The 18,082-nt window shown below is 46.4% G+C and overlaps 1 protein-coding gene across 2 annotated transcripts; it reads left to right on the top strand.

The window, feature by feature from the left end:
- The first annotated feature begins 606 nt into the window (after window positions 1–606).
- On the top strand, window positions 607–16,969 carry LOC110838201 (uncharacterized). Of its 2 annotated transcripts, XM_087346968.1 has the most exons (7): window positions 607–810; window positions 8,672–8,810; window positions 8,902–9,148; window positions 9,576–10,312; window positions 11,392–11,457; window positions 11,548–11,760; window positions 12,453–16,969. In XM_087346968.1, exons 1-7 carry the CDS (start codon window positions 781–783, stop codon window positions 16,160–16,162), a joined length of 5,142 nt encoding a protein of 1,713 aa, XP_087203094.1. In that variant the 5' UTR covers window positions 607–780; the 3' UTR covers window positions 16,163–16,969. The 2 variants fall into 2 exon arrangements, with proteins under 2 accessions (XP_087203094.1, XP_087203093.1); XM_087346967.1 differs by having other exon boundaries at window positions 11,392–11,760.
- Window positions 16,970–18,082: the final 1,113 nt, after the last annotated feature.

An 18,082-nucleotide genomic window follows, 5' to 3' on the forward strand; every position in this document is an offset into this window, starting at 1 on the left:
AAAGGGGTAAATCAACCAATCCGACGGTAGCTTACCTTAATCCACAATAATAATACGCCGCATCGTACTGTACATTGTTTGTTTGCCAACGTTCTCTTAACTACATCGGTTATACGGGCAAGATGATTGGGAAGAACGTAAAATGATGAAACCATGACAAATCCGAAGTGTTTGCCTGGCGGATAGTGGCAGACCTCAGTCAAACAAAAGCTAGCCACAACGCATCAGCCGTGCGAGTCCTCAGTAATCGTTAAACAAGCAACCCGGGTCTCCTGACTCTGCAATTTAAATAGTGGAGCCACATCAGACAGGCGAACTGCAGGTGGTCACCCCTGTAATCTAGCGTCGGTATCTCTTCAGGTGTGTGGGGGGGGGGGGAGAACAACTAAACTTTTAATCTTGTACTTGATTTTCTAACCTTATAGGCGCAGAATCTCCGCAGCCTATACACAGAGGCTCCCCCCCCCCCCCCCCAATGGGCAAGTTGGCACTGACAGTGAAGACACGGACAAAAGAAAGGGAGAGAAAGAGGAGGCATCAGACGTCGATGCAGAAGAGAAGAGAAGAGAAGAGGAGGAGGACTTGGCCTCCTTTATAAGAAGTCGGGGACCACATGGAAGATGTTTCAGTATTGGGTTGACTAGCGGTGATATTGAACCCCGTCCTTCTCATCTCAGGGAAGCTGCGGGTGGTGGTCCAGTATCCTCCGAGGGAACTATGACGATATTATTTCAGTGATCGGATCTTTAATCGACAAGAAGCGAGTGTGAAGCGGCCATAATGAAGACACCCCGCATCGTTCTGTGCTACGTGAGTAAAACTTGTTTCATTTTAATAATATCACAGCTCCTTATCTGCACTGAATTTTGTGAAAGACGCAAAGGCCACGCGATTTTGTGGACGCAGACCGTTAACTTCTTGACACCGCCTTAAAACAAGTAACTTCACAACACGTGATGACGCGTAATTTAACATTAGCGTAACTATAGCAAATGCCCGGTAGAATATTTCGGATTCAATACCGGCCATTAAGGACGATGTGTTACCAACTGAACGAATTACGCCTGACCTTTAATTGAAGTAAACTGTAAGATTATACGAAAATTCAGATTTTTATCTAAAGTGAATCTAACTTTAAGATACAAAGTGGTATAAAGTACATTGCAGAAATAATCTCACTGGCACATCAAATGTTTCTGAAACGCTTAATCTGTCTTTCGGGACACCAGACTCTACAAACGAGAGATAATTCTCTTGACTAAATATGGCGAGACTTAGAAAGGACCTGCGTGGGCTAAATCTATTGAATCCATTGTCTGTCTCGGCCACGATTTAAATCTGTTTCATCGCTCGTTCTGCGAGACAGGGCCATCTTCAGTTTGGGCTCTGATGCAACAGCTGGGTCTCTCGCCAGCCTTTTTAACAGCGTTGGCATCGGCGGAACGTTTAACAACTTTCACTCGTCAGAGGATGAGGCACTTCGAACAGCTGACCTTCAGCTGTTGCAGCTAATGATCACAGACGGACACGATAAGACCACGGTTCGATTCGAGCTCGTCACGACACCGATGGTTTGCATCGCACTGCGCAAGATCCTTGCAAGGCCGTAAATCCTGTTCAGAAGGCCAGCAGTTAAGGATGCTGCGGAACACAATTGATTCACCAAACATCGCACAGTCTCCTTCCCGGTTCCTGGCCTTTGCCTCTGCATATTCCGAACTACTTAACCACGCTGAAGCTTCCCACTGCCAATTTCTCATACCGAAAGTCCCAGTCAAGTGGCTGGAAATCCTACGCGGTATTTGGAGAGTAATGGGTTCATATCCCGGCTAAGTTACCAGCTATCCTGACTTCAGTTTCTCGCGACTGTCGACTGAGACGCGAAACGAGCGTCTTCTGACACAAGTCCGACGCGTTCAATTACCCGATCTTCCATCGCCATTTGTTTGGCTCAAAGAAATAAATTCTGTTTCGAATGTCTCGCGTTGAAGCTTGGTGAACAATTCAAAATAAAACAAATTACAGGTGACTCTCGTTACAAGCGCTTTCGTTATCCGCGTTTTCGCATATCCATCTTGAACACGTTGAACGATGAAACGGGACCATAATTTGATTTGATATTTTACGAGCCACGCGTTCAGACCGTTCGATGTTGAGAAAACGGACGTCCAACCGAACGGGCTTCGGCGAGAAGCGTGAAAGCAGAATTAATGTGACGATGGAAAGTGAGAGCAGAAATTATGGGCCCTGTTTCTTCGCACATCGCAGTGACGTGCGTCAGAGCAGGGTCATGAGATGTATTCAAAGGCGAAACTGTCAGATGGCGTAACGCTGTAATCATTCACCTCACGCAAATAACAGGTAGGTTGTTGGTTGGTTGCCTCTCCACAGCCATTATGAAGCACGCGGGCGTGTGCGCCTTCGGAGCACTGTGCCTTAAGAACAAGGGACACACCCGGAAAGTCGAAAACTGGTTTGGGATAGAAAAACCTTGCATCGGTCAATTACAGACACCCGTTCCTCCGTTATCCAATTTGAAAAAATCTCCTGGCAATTTCTTAAGACTTTTATAATAATATAACTCTGAAAACAGCGCCAAAGCGTCGAAACACTTGGTCCAGAACCAGACAGGAATATGGGAGCAGTTCCCGAAGGAATGTGGTGATCTAGAAAGAATTATGATGTGCTGTACTATGATACGAAGTTGGTAAATTTTAAACTTAGTTAATAGCACTAATAAAATAAAAGATTCCATTTTAAACGCTATGCTGAGCAGATAATTTTAACACAGATGTTTTAAGGACCGGGCGAACAAGAAAAATGCATTTGCGTTTCACAATATGGAATGCACCAATCGCAGTCGTCCGTACAATGACCAGTACCACTTAGCAAACCCGCTATTGTGCTGGCTCCAGCAGTTAACACGAAGGAGCAAATACTTTAATTTATATTCATGGATTCTGAGTAATAAAATTTTCTGTCGCCCTTCACAAAATAAAAAAGGAAGTTTTCTGCTCGTTCTGGCGTTGAAATTATGACAAAAATAATGTTTCGCCATTATTTGTCGTCCTGACTAAAAAGTGGCGCACGTGAAACGGAGATTCAAATGCACTCCACAGTTAGATTCCGATGCAGACGATGATTTAGTGTCAATATTATAAGATTGATCAGATCTAGGAAGATGAGATAGGAGGGAAACGTAGCAAGAATCTGGGACATGAGGCAGTGACGTAACACTTTATGTAGTCAGAAAACCCAGAGGGAAGAGAGTATTTGGAAGACCAATATGCAGATGGAATGATGATACTGAACAATAAGGATGTGGATTAGGCAAACGACTAGAGCCGGGGCCTCCTAGAGGTCTCTTGCGAACACAGGAATGAAATTTCGGATTCTATAAAAGGCGCGGGATTTCACGAGAGTACCAGCTTCACAAGAGGACCGTGTTTCATGGAGTTAATCAGAAGCAGTTTACAGTAAGTGCCAGCGACATTGAACGAAACTTGGCACTTGCTTGTGCGTACTTACGCAGGCGGCAGGGACTTATGTCCACGGGGCATTTACTGGGATAATACGCCTTAAGTTCACACGTCAAACAGCTTCTACACTGTGTCAACATTATAATGTAAACGTCTGAGCTGTTCTAAAGCCAACACAAGTAAATATGTACAAACACATTCTCTAATACAACGGGCTGACATCTGACCACTTCCGAACAGCGGATCAGGTTTTCCACGCGAGCCGTAATTTATGAAGTGTGAAACCGTATTTGCATTTTAATTAGCAATTGCAAAAAGTTCGGATATTTCCATAAGCAAGAAGTTCCCGTTACTAATACAATACGAAAGAGAAGAATATTGAACAGACTCTAAGAAATCATGCATTTGTTGCCATTTAGTCTGATCAACATTTCTAAAAATATTACACCCCCTTCTCGTGCTGTTACAAATGAATATCGCCCTGATGATGGAGGCAGCAAGGACATACGAAACGTCGATAAACTTCTGCCCGACTACACGGAGCAACCGCGAAGACCAGTTCCCTTAGTCAGTCTTTGCTTGCAAGCTGGAATCTGATAACGCAAAAGCAACATTCCTTTCCTGGCGACGTAAGACGCATTTCATTGCTTTCTGATCTGACACGTAATCTTCAAAGTCCCTGTACATCTAGAAGGTTCAATGTCTCCTGCCATTTCTCCTCGATATGAGCTGCAGGTCTCCGTTGAATGGCAGTTCCGCGTCTGCCCGGAGAATGCCAACATTTCATTTATCAGGGGGACAAACCAGGATCCAAAGCGCGTCTCAGGCAGCGTACAGTTTTAAGTTGAACCCCGCAAACTTTTAAATTAATCAACTGATTACAACAACAAAAAACTTTAGCTCTGCGTTTCGTTCGGATTTAATGTTTCAAAAAGGGTCGGGCAACGTGAGTGCCACGTGTAAAATTTTAAATTAGCGTTAAAATTCCCATGAACGAACTTCAGTGGACTCAGCTGCGTTCTGCACGTGGTAAAATAGGAAAACGTCGTAGAGCGATCACAGCCCCTTCCGTTTATACAACACGCAGCCACCGAACTCTGTTCAGAGCTACTTCAACTGAGTCAACCCCTTCGTATAAGATTCTCTTCTCATCTCACCCGAGTCCCAGCTGTCCAAAATTCCCAAACTTTAAAACCGAAAGATTTGGTGGAGACTACAAATAATGAACCCAGTCGCTGGGAAGGCACTTATTACTTCTTTAAGCAGCAATTCCTATTGGGTAAGGAAGTACAGTCACCAATAAACGAAATTACGAGTGCAGAATTTGAATTAGTTTCGAGAATGGCCACTATTGGCGCTAGCTAACAACCAAGCCACACACACGTTACGAAAGTGAATCCACATTCCTGCGTTACTTAACACGAAAGTGCATCACGTCTTGACTGCACAGAGCGGATCCTCCTAAATATTTTTGCGGAATGTGTGTCATTTGCCTCCGGGAAGGTTAGGCGCCGCTTTGAAACAACCGGTTATGTGCAGTAATACCAACTGTTACTGTCCTCCACCCTCTCTTGCGGTCCATGGGGCAACGCCTCTTAGCGCTCCCGACGCAGACAACCTCGCATACTGAATCTTTCTGACAGAATGTCTGTTGCAAAACGAAACATTTCTACTGAGGTCCTCTTCAATGGGCAGAACGGAAAATGTACAACAAAATCTCAAATAAAAAGAGTGTTAAGGGGACTCAAGCCGCTCATAATAAAGCGAACACAGTACCGAAACGTCGTTTTCCATAAACGGGGGGTGGGAAATTCGTTAACCAGCTCAGCGACCATTATCTTGTCGAGAGCGAGCGAGTTCAAAGAATCAGGCTGCAGTTGGCACTTGGTTAATAATTTCAGGAATAAAACCGCGTATTAAGCGAAACGTCCATAACGGCAGGGAAGGTCACATCGCTTCGAAAATTGAAAGTTTTAAGTGGCGGAAATGTTGAAGGCTGAACTAATTTGTTTTAAATACATTTCTCTTTACGGGAAATGTCTTTCAAACTGACGTTCAATTAATTTACTGAGACCCAACACACAAATACTTCGGGTGAGCATAAAATACTAACTACTACTTTCTTAAGGCAAATTCTACCTTATCGGCATTCGGTAATCGAGGAAAATCTCGTAAATAAAAATGTCACGGCTGATATTGTGGGAAACATTCACAACCATGACTAAGCTTAAAGAGACAAATAAAAGAGTTGGCGCCATTTTCGTGTATTTAACAGTTTGTTGTGAAACTGCCTGCCTTTTTAGCTCAAATTTCGAAGTTCTGCTCACTTATTCCTTTATACGTGACGTAACGCGGCCTTAACATAAATTTTGTAACACAATCTGAATGCGCTTTCAGTAAACAGTTAGCCCCTAAGAACTGTAAAGTAGACGAAAGGCAACTTCAATGTCAGTCCAACAGATCTGAGTTCTGTAAGCACGAACAAGTTGGGAAATCAGTAATACAGCAAATGGTCAATTTTATTGTGAGGTGGATTCAACTGGCTGCAGACAGGGTCCAGTAGTGGGCTCTTGTGAAATTACTGACTCTTGAAGCAGGTGGTACACATAGTTACCACTGGACTCTTATTAAAGTGTTAACGAAGGTATTCGATACAACGTGAAGTGAATTTCCCAGTAATACACAACTGTTGCAAAAACTGTAGAGCTGAAAATTCCAAATTCGTTTTGCCCTTCGTACACAAAACTTGTTACCGCAAGGAATTTCAGGGCTGCTATTAAAAAAGACAGACACAAGAGTTTCGACGTTTTCCTGACGCTGCAACACGTGATTAACGGCGAACAGAAAAGGAATGTCCTGATGAATTTTCAGGGCAGAGATGCCTCGTATTTTCGATAGCATGGCGACACAAGGAGACGTCGGTGCCAACTGGCCTTCCAATTGATCATTTGAAAATTCCGTTCACGTCGTCCAATGAAGTGATTCAGGGCGGAGACCAGGCCCACTGCGTATAGTCAGCGCTGGTACAAGTAGAACACGAGTTCACTGTGTACTTTTATACGCACCATCGCAATTATTCTGAACACGTTAAGGACTCACAGTCAGAAGGTCACATGATCGAATCGCAAGACCTCAGAATATTCGCTGGATCGGAGATTAAGTTAAAGGACACGCTAACACGGGCAAGCCCAACCTGTAGCTCGCGGGAAGCATGTTGCCCGCGGAGAACTTTGAAATAAGACAACGTCTTTTAAGCCTTTCCCGGACGCCGAATCAATTAAATCTGTTTCCAGACAAAGTATGAACGAAAACTTACCATATTCCCAAATGAACCTATTATAAATCCATATTGTCACAGGATGTTCATCGCATGCATGAAAACAACTTTGTCTAAGATTGCCGACGTGTATGTTACGGGGATGGTTTCTAGTTAAGGACTTGAAGATAAATTTAAACACACTACCCAAGGTTGTAAATTGCATTATTTTTTTACGAATTTCTCACATTAATATCGGTATACTTTTATTGTATATAATGTATATAATTACATTCCACAGTTTATGTTCATTTTGCCGAAATTGCCCACTAAACAAAAAATGTCGGAGGTCTGCTTCTCGTGTCAGTCGAGAGCTTCCCACTTCTGTTACGCATTAGAAAGTGAATACTTTTTGAACCACGAGGTAGGCGTCGCATTTCATTAGCATTTATTAAAAACTGCGTCATAATAGGCTGCTACAGAAAAGTCTCTGTAAGAATTCGACTGTTTGAATTAGACGTGGCTGTGCTAAAACGTTTTGCAATTCATACTTCATTCTGTCAAGAATTCGCATAAGAACCGCTTGGCGCTAAGTGTTAGCGACTTCGCCACTCTTACTTTGACTTACATTAACATACTTAGCTTTTGTTCTTCTTTTGAGGGCGTGGTCTAAAAACACTGCCAAATTCAGCACGACGGGAGCAGAGAGAAATGAATGAATCCTTGCCCCATTCCGTACATGATAATAATGTGTCTGAAGCTTTTGTGTGATTTTCAGTGTACTTGGCTGATCTAATGCCCACTTCGTCTCTGATTGGCCAGAACGGCCGAAATTAACACCTCAACAAAATGAACGCTAGTGTTGATTGTAAGATCCTTTAAAATTAACAAGAAACTTCACCAGTTGGATTCTGCATTATCGTTAGAATAATTTAATTACGTCATGATTGAAATTAAAATAGATTTAGTTTAAAAGGGAGATTATAGGCCTATAGACAAACAATTTTAAACATTGCAACATACAAAATGCGAATCAGTTCAGTGACTGTACATTACACATAAGCGGTATAAATCTTCAACCGGTTTAAACCTGTTTCCAACCGGAATTTCTGGTTGACACTTGCGAACATCAAGATATTAATGGCATATTAATCACGAAAATAATGTCATTAATATCACTGGATTATGAATGACAGGATAATTATTTGTCTCTGACTGGACATAGAATTTAAAGCATTTGTTATTAGCGCAGTCACACACGTGTCTTAAGCAGCACCGGACTCCGTGGAGCACATTCACTTGTCAGATGCTGCTACACCAACAGCTGGTTAAGAACTTCCCCGTCTTTTACGAACCCAATTGTTCATTGCCGTGTTCACAACAGCTCGCATATGGACCCAGTCCTGATGAATGTGAATCATGGTCACATCCTCACAACTTTCGTCTTTAAAATCCATTTTAATATTATCCTCGCAAGTACACCGAAATCTCTCACGTGGCCTCTACCCTTCTGGCTTTCGAACTGACGTTCTGTATTAAATTTTTACCTCCTTTATGCTCATCATATGTCCTCCCTTATTATCAGTCATGATCTAAAAATTCTAAGCAAAAAATCATAAAGTTCCTCATGACGCAAGTTTCTCCCGTCTCTGAGATCCAAATACTGTCAAACATCCACTACGCTGACAGACCAGACGATTCTGCACCACAATCAGCCGCTGGCATTTGTTATTACCACGCGTTGACCTCCGACGCATATGGACACAACTACAACACTTCCTGCTAATCCCGCGTGAGTTTAGTTCCGGTGGAAACAACATCACTCTCTTGAGGCAAATTGAATTAATTAAAGACGACAATAATTCCACTACCACGACCGAAGTGACTAAGGTGTTATATCGAACGGCTGAGGTGACTGCTTGCCGCTTTGTCGCAGGTGTTGACGGCGACGTTGCTATCCGCCGTCAGCGCAGTCCGAACGAAGAGACACCGAACCGCAGAAGACCACAAACATGTCATCGTGAACATAGAGAACGAAGAGAAGACACAGTATCTGCAGCAGAACTTCAACTCAAGTAAGCCAGGCGTCTCGCCTGTTCTTAGTGGCACTTGAGAGCTATCTGTCAATAAAGTGACGAGCTACAGGTGGCTGTTGTGTCTGTTCAGGTGAGTACGAGTTTGGCTACGAGGTGGGGCCGGGCGGACAGTTCCACCACGAGAACCGGGGCCCTGACGGCGTGGTATACGGTTGCTATGGCTACGTAGACCCGAACGGCAAGCCCCGGGTGACGTTCTACGTATCCGACGGCTGGGGTTACCGCGTTGTGAAGCGCGGGAATCCTGTCGAGCTGTTCCTGCATCCACACGATCCCCAGGACGTCGACGGCGGTGGCAGCGCGGGTGAGGACGATGGGTAAGCGGGTCTGATGACCGACCACACAAAGAGAGACGAATTTGGTATCTGGCCATGAAGACCTAAAGAATACAGGAGAATACTACAATACGTATCGCGGAAGCAGATCGTAGCACTCAGGATCTGAAATTTAAGCGACTCTTAAAATTGAAATCTTGTTTCAGATGCGATAAAGAGACGGGTATCGATTTAAACACGCTATCGTGAAGCAATTTAATTAAATGAACGTAGCCTACAAATTACACTGTCTGTGCCGCTGGCACGATGAGACCGAAGGTTTCCACACTTTAACCATAAAATCAACTACAAGTAGCACAAGACTTAGTAGGTTTCCACGGAAGCGTATTAAGCATCACTCTGAATACAAGTCTGTTCACTGACAGTACTCGAAAGAACTCCGTGTTACTGTATGTGTCGTGTGCCGCAGGGACGCCTCGCATCGTCACCATCACCACGGAGTTGTGACCCCGTGGAAGGAACTGTACTTCCCTAAGGGCTGTGGCGGTCCTGGCCCAGGGATAGGGGCGGCTAGCGGACCCGGCGGTATCATTGGTGGACCCGGTGCAGGCGGATCTCCAGGTTCTCCGGGTTCCCCAGGCTCTGGAGGTTATCCAGGATCAGGCGGACAGCCAGGACAACCAGGTAGTGGAGGATATCCAGGCTCTCCCGGATCGCCAGGAACTCCGGGTTCCCCAGGCTCTGGAGGTTATCCAGGATCAGGCGGACAGCCTGGAAAACCAGGTAGTGGAGGATATCCAGGCTCTCCCGGATCGCCAGGAACTACTGGAACAGCAGGGACACCAGGAACTCCTGGAACACCAGGGACACCAGGAACTCCGGGTTCCCCAGGCTCTGGAGGTTATCCAGGATCAGGCGGACAGCCAGGACAACCAGGTAGTGGAGGATATCCAGGCTCTCCCGGATCGCCAGGAACTCCTGGAACACCAGGAACTCCGGGTTACCCAGGCTCTGGAGGTTATCCAGGATCAGGCGGACAGCCAGGACAACCAGGTAGTGGAGGATATCCAGGCTCTCCCGGATCACCAGGAACTCCTGGAACCCCGGGTTACCCAGGCTCTGGAGGCTATCCAGGATCAGGTGGACAGCCAGGAAAACCAGGAAGTGGGGGTTACCCCGTTGGACCCGGATCACCGGGAACACCAGGTAAGCTATTTGTCTATTATTCGACCTTTAACAATCGGCAATGATCACCGCAAAGTGAAATGTTATGTGTCACCACAGACATTACTTTTGCCAAGCAAATGTAACAAGACAAAATAATCAATTCTGTTGCGTGCGCGCGTGGTCGAGCAAACAGAGAATAAACGTCCGAAACATTTTAATGACCCGTAAAAATAAAGACTAATAAACGAAGTCAGCATGTCCGTTTCGATACGAAGATAATTTAATGGCGAATGTTATTTAAATATAATCTATACTGTCACATGTTCTCAAATTGTTAAATTCAGGGAATACGAAGGAAAATGTGGCTAAGAAGTGGATTTCAGGAAAATTGGCAAATGCGATGTAAGGCACCAACAGCGTATTTCGATTATGATTAATAAAGAAACGAAGACAAATTAGTGTTACAGCCTATATCAAGAATAGTTGCAGTTTAGAAGGGCGGGGGACGGTGGTTCGTCGTAGAAATGCTGCTACAAAAGACAACTTACTTTGACAGTAAGCCGCGTGCTGACAGCTGATCCAGCTGTTGAATAACAAACTGCACGCACGTAAGAAACGACAGCTGGAGAAAAGGAAGAATTTGGCAGACCTAGATGTAGATGGCAGAATCATTATAAGATGGTTCTTAAAGACTGGGAATCAGGGTGTTTACTGGATTGATCTGGTTCAACATAAAGTTTAGTGGCGGGCTGGAAATTATATTACAAGCTGAGTACATGTCATGCTTGCGAGGAGTACTCTCCAACATTCAAAAGTCTGTAGTGAAATTTGCTATTTGTACACCCCGCGGATACCCGACACTCGGTCCTGATATGCTATAATCCTAGTAGTAACTGCTTCATATACGCATGCCATTGGGTTTTTCGTTGCGTGATTTCTCTTTACGAGTTAAGGTATTGTGTTGACAGACCGCTGATCATATATTATATAATTCGCATCTCGTGCATGACATAATAAAGAAGTGACACAATTTATCTAAATTAAGAAGAAATTAAAATTATTACCAAGGTCTGATTAGATAAGAATGCCAGCATTCGACAATATTTCCGCTCCGTCAGGGACACCTGGCACATCAGGAGGTCCAGGAACACCAGGAGGCCCAGGCACACCGGGAACACCAGGAGGTCCAGGCACACCAGGAACACCTGGAGGTCCAGGCACACCGGGAACACCTGGAGGTCCAGGCACACCGGGAGGTTCAGGCACACCGGGAGGTCCAGGCACACCGGGAGGTCCAGGAACACCAGGAGGCCCAGGCACACCGGGAACACCAGGAGGTCCAGGTACACCGGGAACACCAGGAGGTCCAGGTACACCGGGAACACCAGGAGGTGATGGCACACCGGGCACACCAGGTGTTGCCTACCCTGGCGGATATCCGGGAGCTACAATTCCCGGAGGACATCCCTTAAGACCAGGAGCGCCAGGTACACTTGAGGCCATAGAGGCAAAATTCCATGGTTTATCCCATTATTCTCACAAAGATCAACATACATTACAATGACTGGCGATTTTTGGATTAGTCTGAGCATGAATAGTTTGGCTGTGAGATGTCTAAGATGTAAGTAGTAATATTGTCAACATGCAGAGAGAGAATATTACTGTGCCGTATAATCCGATATTTTTATTTATCAAAATCGATAAAAAAAACACAATTTGCACAACCACGTAAGTTACAACTGAACACAGTTATGGCACTGCTGCCATCTAGAGTTCGTTGTTTCTCAATCCTCATGCAGCTTCTCTTAAGCACAGGAGGTTCCAGAAAATAACAAACTTTCCTATTATTATTTCTCATATGTAACTACGATATTACCAGCGTCGGGATATGCCACCATGTGCAAATATGAGTGAAAGGTGTTCTTCGGTCTTGTGTCAATAACCTCTCCGGTAAAGCATCAGCAAATGTAAACAGCTAGAACAGTCAATTTTATTGTAGCTCCCACAATTCACGAATGAAGTACTAATAAGCTCAATTTCTTGTGAGTATTCACTAGCGGGAAATAACAATTCCGTTTTATTTATTTCTTGATATAAGTAATAACAGACCACGACGCATATTTGGACATAACGGAAAAGTATGTTCTATCGCACACTAAAATTTACAATAATCTTTCAGCTGGACAGCCCGGGCAAGCAGGATATCCAGGACAACCCGGACAACCAGGGTTTCCAGGACAACCCGGACAACCAGGACAACCCGGACAACCAGGACAGCCCGGTCAAGCAGGACATCCAGGACAGCCCGGGCAAGCAGGATATCCAGGACAACCAGGTCAGTCCGGACAACCTGGGGAAGTAGGATATCCAGGAAAACCAGGACAAGCAGGACATCCAGGACAACCCGGACAGCCCGGTCAAGCAGGACATCCAGGACAACCCGGACAACCTGGGGAAGTAGGATATCCAGGAAAACCAGGACAAGCAGGACATCCAGGACAACCCGGACAACCAGGACAGCCCGGTCAAGCAGGACATCCAGGACAGCCCGGACAACCAGGGTATCCAGGACAACCCGGACAACCCCTACAACCTGGGGAAGCAGGATATCCAGGAAAACCAGGACAACCCGGTCAAGCAGGTCATCCAGGACAACCCGGACAACCAGGACAGCCCCTACAACCTGGGGAAGCAGGATATCCAGGAAAACCAGGACAGCCCGGACAAGCAGGATATCCAGGACAGCCCGGACAACCTGGTCAAGCAGGACATCCAGGACAAACCGGACAACCAGGGTATCCAGGACAACCCGGACAGCACGGACAACCTGGTCAAGCAGGACATCCAGGACAACCCGGACAACCAGGGTATCCAGGACAACCCGGACAGCCCGGACAACCTGGTCAAGCAGGATATCCAGGACAACCAGGACAGCCCGGACAACCTGGTCAACCAGGGTATCCAGGACAACCAGGTCAAGCAGGTCATCCAGGACAGCCCGGACAACCTGGCCAAGCAGGACATCCAGGACAAACCGGACAACCAGGGTATCCAGGACAACCCGGACAACCTGGTCAAGCAGGATATCCAGGACAACCAGGACAGCCCGGACAACCTGGTCAACCAGGGTATCCAGGACAACCAGGTCAAGCAGGTCATCCAGGACAGCCCGGACAACCAGGGGAAGCAGGATATCCAGGAAAACCAGGACAGCCCGGACAAGCAGGATATCCAGGACAGCCCGGACAACCTGGCCAAGCAGGATATCCAGGACAACCCGGACAGCCCGGTCAAGCAGGACATCCAGGACAACCCGGACAACCTGGTCAAGCAGGATATCCAGGACAACCAGGGTATCCAGGACATCCAGGCCAGCCCGGACAACCTGGGGAGGCAGGACATCCAGGACAACCCGGTCAAGCAGGACATCCAGGACACCCCGGACAACCAGGGGAAGCAGGATATCCAGGACAACCTGGACAACCAGGACAGCCCCTACAACCTGGGGAAGCAGGATATCCAGGAAAACCAGGACAGCCCGGACAAGCAGGATATCCAGGACAACCCGGACAACCAGGATATCCAGGACAACCCGGTCAAGCAGGATATCCAGGACAACCCGGACAACCAGGGTATCCAGGACAACCCGGACAACCTGGGGAAGCAGGATATCCAGGAAAACCAGGACAGCCCGGACAAGCAGGACATCCAGGACAGCCCGGACAACCTGGTCAAGCAGGATATCCAGGACAACCCGGACAACCAGGGTATCCAGGACATCCAGGCCAGCCCGGACAACCTGGGGATGCAGGACATCCAGGACAACCTGGTCAAGCAGGACATCCAGGACAGCCCGGACAACCTGGGGAAGCAGGATATCCAGGACAACCAGGACAGCCCGGACAACCAGGGTATCCAGGACAACCCGGACAACCAGGACAGCCCCTACAACCTGGGGAAGCAGGATATCCAGGAAAACCAGGACAGCCCGGACAAGCAGGATATCCAGGACAAACCGGACAACCAGGGTATCCAGGACAACCTGGACAGCCCGGTCAAGCAGGACATCCAGAACACCCCGGACAACCAGGGTATCCAGGACAACCCGGACAACCTGGGGAAGCAGGATATCCAGGAAAACCAGGCCAGCCCGGACAAGCAGGACATCCAGGACAGCCCGGACAACCTGGTCAAGCAGGACATCCAGGCCAGCCCGGACAACCTGGTCAAGCAGGATATCCAGGACAACCCGGACAACCAGGGTATCCAGGACAACCCGGACAAGCAGGACAACCAGGACAGCCCCTACAACCTGGGGAAGCAGGATATCCAGGACAACCAGGCCAGCCCGGACAAGCAGGACATCCAGGACAGCCCGGACAACCTGGTCAAGCAGGACATCCAGGCCAGCCCGGACAACCTGGTCAAGCAGGATATCCAGGACAACCCGGACAACCAGGGTATCCAGGACAACCCGGACAAGCAGGACAACCAGGACAGCCCCTACAACCTGGGGAAGCAGGATATCCAGGACAACCCGGACAACCAGGGTATCCAGGACATCCAGGCCAGCCCGGACAACCTGGGGAGGCAGGACATCCAGGACAACCCGGTCAAGCAGGACATCCAGGACAGCCAGGACAACCCGGTCAAGTAGGACATCCAGGACAACCCGGACAACCTGGTCAAGGAGGATATCCAGGTAAACCAGGACAAGCAGGACATCCAGGAAAACCTGGTCAAGCAGGATATCCAGGACAGCCCGGTCAAGCAGGACATCCAGGCCAGCCCGGACAACCAGGGTATCCAGGACAACCTGGTCAAGCAGGACATCCAGGACAGCCCGGACAACCTGGGGAAGCAGGATATCCAGGACAACCAGGACAGCCCGGACAACCAGGGTATCCAGGACAAGCCGGTCAAGCAGGACATCCTGGACAGCCAGGACAACCAGGTCAAGCAGGACATCCTGGACAGCCAGGACAACCCGGTCAAGCAGGACATCCTGGACAGCCAGGACAACCCGGTCAAGCAGGACAGCCCGGACAACCAGAGTATCCAGGACAACCCGGACAACCCCTACAACCTGGGGAAGCAGGATATCCAGGAAAACCAGGACAACCCGGTCAAGCAGGTCATCCAGGACAACCCGGACAACCAGGACAGCCCCTACAACCTGGGGAAGCAGGATATCCAGGAAAACCAGGACAGCCCGGACAAGCAGGATATCCAGGACAGCCCGGACAACCTGGTCAAGCAGGACATCCAGGACATCCCGGACAACCTGGGGAGGCAGGATATCCAGGACAATCAGGACAGCCAGGACAACCCGGTCAAGCAGGACAACCAGAACAGCCCGGACAACCTGGGGAAGCAGGGTATCCAGGAAAACCAGGACAACCCGGTCAAGCAGGACATCCAGGACAGCCCGGACAACCGGTTTATGTTGTTCCTTACCCTCTGCCTATTGTCCCTAGTCCAGGATCCTGCCCCTGCTATCTCGTTTCTCCTAGCGAGACTAACTCGACTGCAATTACTTCAACGCCTCCAGCAAGTGGAGGTTCCTTCGCTCCTGCTTTTGGTGTCATCGGTTTAATTCCCGTCATTTTCTATCCTTACTGTGCTGGCAACAATTCTAATCCGCAGGCGTTGCAGCCAATTTTCCCGTCAGCAGTGCCTGTTCCTTATCCTTGTTCTCAGTGTGGGGGAAGCAATACTATAACAAGGTATTCCAAGAACCTGCCTGTCGTGACAAGCTCTGACAGCTTCTCTCAGGTTTTGCTGCAAGCCAACCTGCCTTATGGCTCCATTATTAAATCTCCACATCGCCGGAGGTCGGGCTATGGTTCTCGGTCGAGGCACACGTTGAAATCTGATGGCGCAGAGTAATTTGGGCGCGCCACTGGCTTCATTACGTAATTCTGGGTGGGTTAGGGTGTCTGGTTGGAGTACGAATGATTCTATTTATGTAAGTATAAATGTACAGTTCGTAAATGATATTCTTGTGGCTTTTAAACCGTTTACTTTAAAACGAAGACAACTGCGTGACATTTTTGGACTCGTGTATGGTAATCTGTAATTTTCGAACTCACAAACAAACAGAGTACTCATTATGTTAAATTGCAAGTCTAATTTGTTTTTAATTAAGTGGCACATTTTTGTGTTTTTAATAATACTTCTTAGCTCTCCATGCAGAAGAACGGAGATATGTGAAAAATACTGGCCTCCTCCACAAATATTAGATGTTTTAGAAGTATGGTAAAAGCGAGGGTACTTCTAATGATCATATATCGGCCAAATAATGTCATAGCATCACATGCCCTAATCCTCCCCTTTGTATTCACGCTGATGACAACAAATTTCAGTTTTTGAAACAAACATTTACACAAGAAGTTATACTTCATACTCTTGAAGTATGGATCATGTAGAAACATTATTGGTTTCAAATTCTATTCTTTTTATATTTTAAAATACATTTTGTAAGATCATATTTATAATTACAGTGCAGAAAATATTTTCATTCGTCGTGGTTTAGTACGCTGCCGATTTGATCATTTTATGCTGTCAGAGTTTGCCATTTACTGTGCGGTAATAAGGCATCAAATTGGGAACAAACACTTTTGCAACACTTATGAACAAATGTACGTATTTAGTTATGACGACTAATTTAATAAATATTCTGTAGCCTTCTTATAATATTTGCCTGATTGTTTCATAGCCTATTATGTACATCTATTACGTTCTATGTGCCACAATTGATCCTGAGGGAGGCACTGGACACAAAGACAAACTCAGAATACTTTGTCTAAATATTACACAAACTGACGTCACGAAACATTCCTAATAAAAACGAAGAAAGAAAAACAAAATAGAAATAGCCCTCCCCAAAATATTCTCAAGAAATCATCCAGAGCCAAGTGAATCAACTCCACACCCTGACGACCAATTTTAAAATAAATTTTAATATAATCCTTCCTGTCACGAGTATGTCTCCTAAGTGATCCGATTCTTTCAGATTTCCCAACCAAAATTGTGTGCGCATTTTATGGCGCCAGGAGTACGACACCGAACACAGCCGAAGTAATACTCGCGAATGGACGGAACAAGGAAGTACTAAAAATCCAAAGTAATCCATGAGAAAAATCCATGACCTCCTGACAGAAGGCATAATTTACAGTCCACTACCATTTCATTCGCCTTGCCTGGTCTTTCCTCAGAGCGTGGGAAGCAAAAATTAACATTAACAGTGGCATGGTGAGCTTAATGTGCTACATGGGAAGCTGAAGTCCGTGAGAGCAAAGATTTGCGTGCACAGGATTTGCAGAGACAAGGAACAGCTAGATTAACATGTGACATTTGCATCTTGGGCAGCGGATTCCACCAGATACAAAGAAAATGCTTTTGAACAGAGATAACTGGTAAACTCGTGTGTACGCCGTTTCGGCCTAAGTTTAAATGTTACTGCAGCCTGCGCCTAATATGTTAAGAGTTGGAGAATATGCATAAGCGATATGGCCTATGACTTAATTTTAATTTTAGAAAACTGTAAAAGTGGAGACGTCTTGTTGAACAGGCAAGTGAAATTTCAACTTTACTATAGAATGTGTTAGGAAATAACATATGCATCACAACATTTCGGTAAATGTGAATTTAAATTCCACAAATAAGGTCTGATGATCACTTACATGTTACAAACTTGTGTACAAAAATCATTTAAATGTACGTATAATTGGTTTGAAGCCTCCGAACTTTGCTTTCAAGGTGTTGCGTCGTTCCTGGGGCGTGTTCTGACGGAGCTGATGACTGGAA

Source organism: Zootermopsis nevadensis, unplaced genomic scaffold, assembly GCF_977971745.1.
Source record: "Zootermopsis nevadensis isolate Lab colony 2312 unplaced genomic scaffold, Znev_1.0 Znev_ptg000011l, whole genome shotgun sequence".
Classification (NCBI taxonomy): domain Eukaryota; kingdom Metazoa; phylum Arthropoda; class Insecta; order Blattodea; family Termopsidae; genus Zootermopsis; species Zootermopsis nevadensis.

Excerpts from the sequence above, each read along its gene's own strand:
- LOC110838201 (XM_087346967.1), top strand. The coding sequence starts at position 781 with ATGAAGACACCCCGCATCGTTCTGTGCTAC. Across the intron at positions 9,149-9,575 it reads AGCGCGGGTGAGGACGATGG|GGACGCCTCGCATCGTCACC; the intron begins GTAAGCGGGTCT and ends CGTGTGCCGCAG. Across the intron at positions 11,761-12,452 it reads CTTAAGACCAGGAGCGCCAG|CTGGACAGCCCGGGCAAGCA; the intron begins GTACACTTGAGG and ends ATAATCTTTCAG.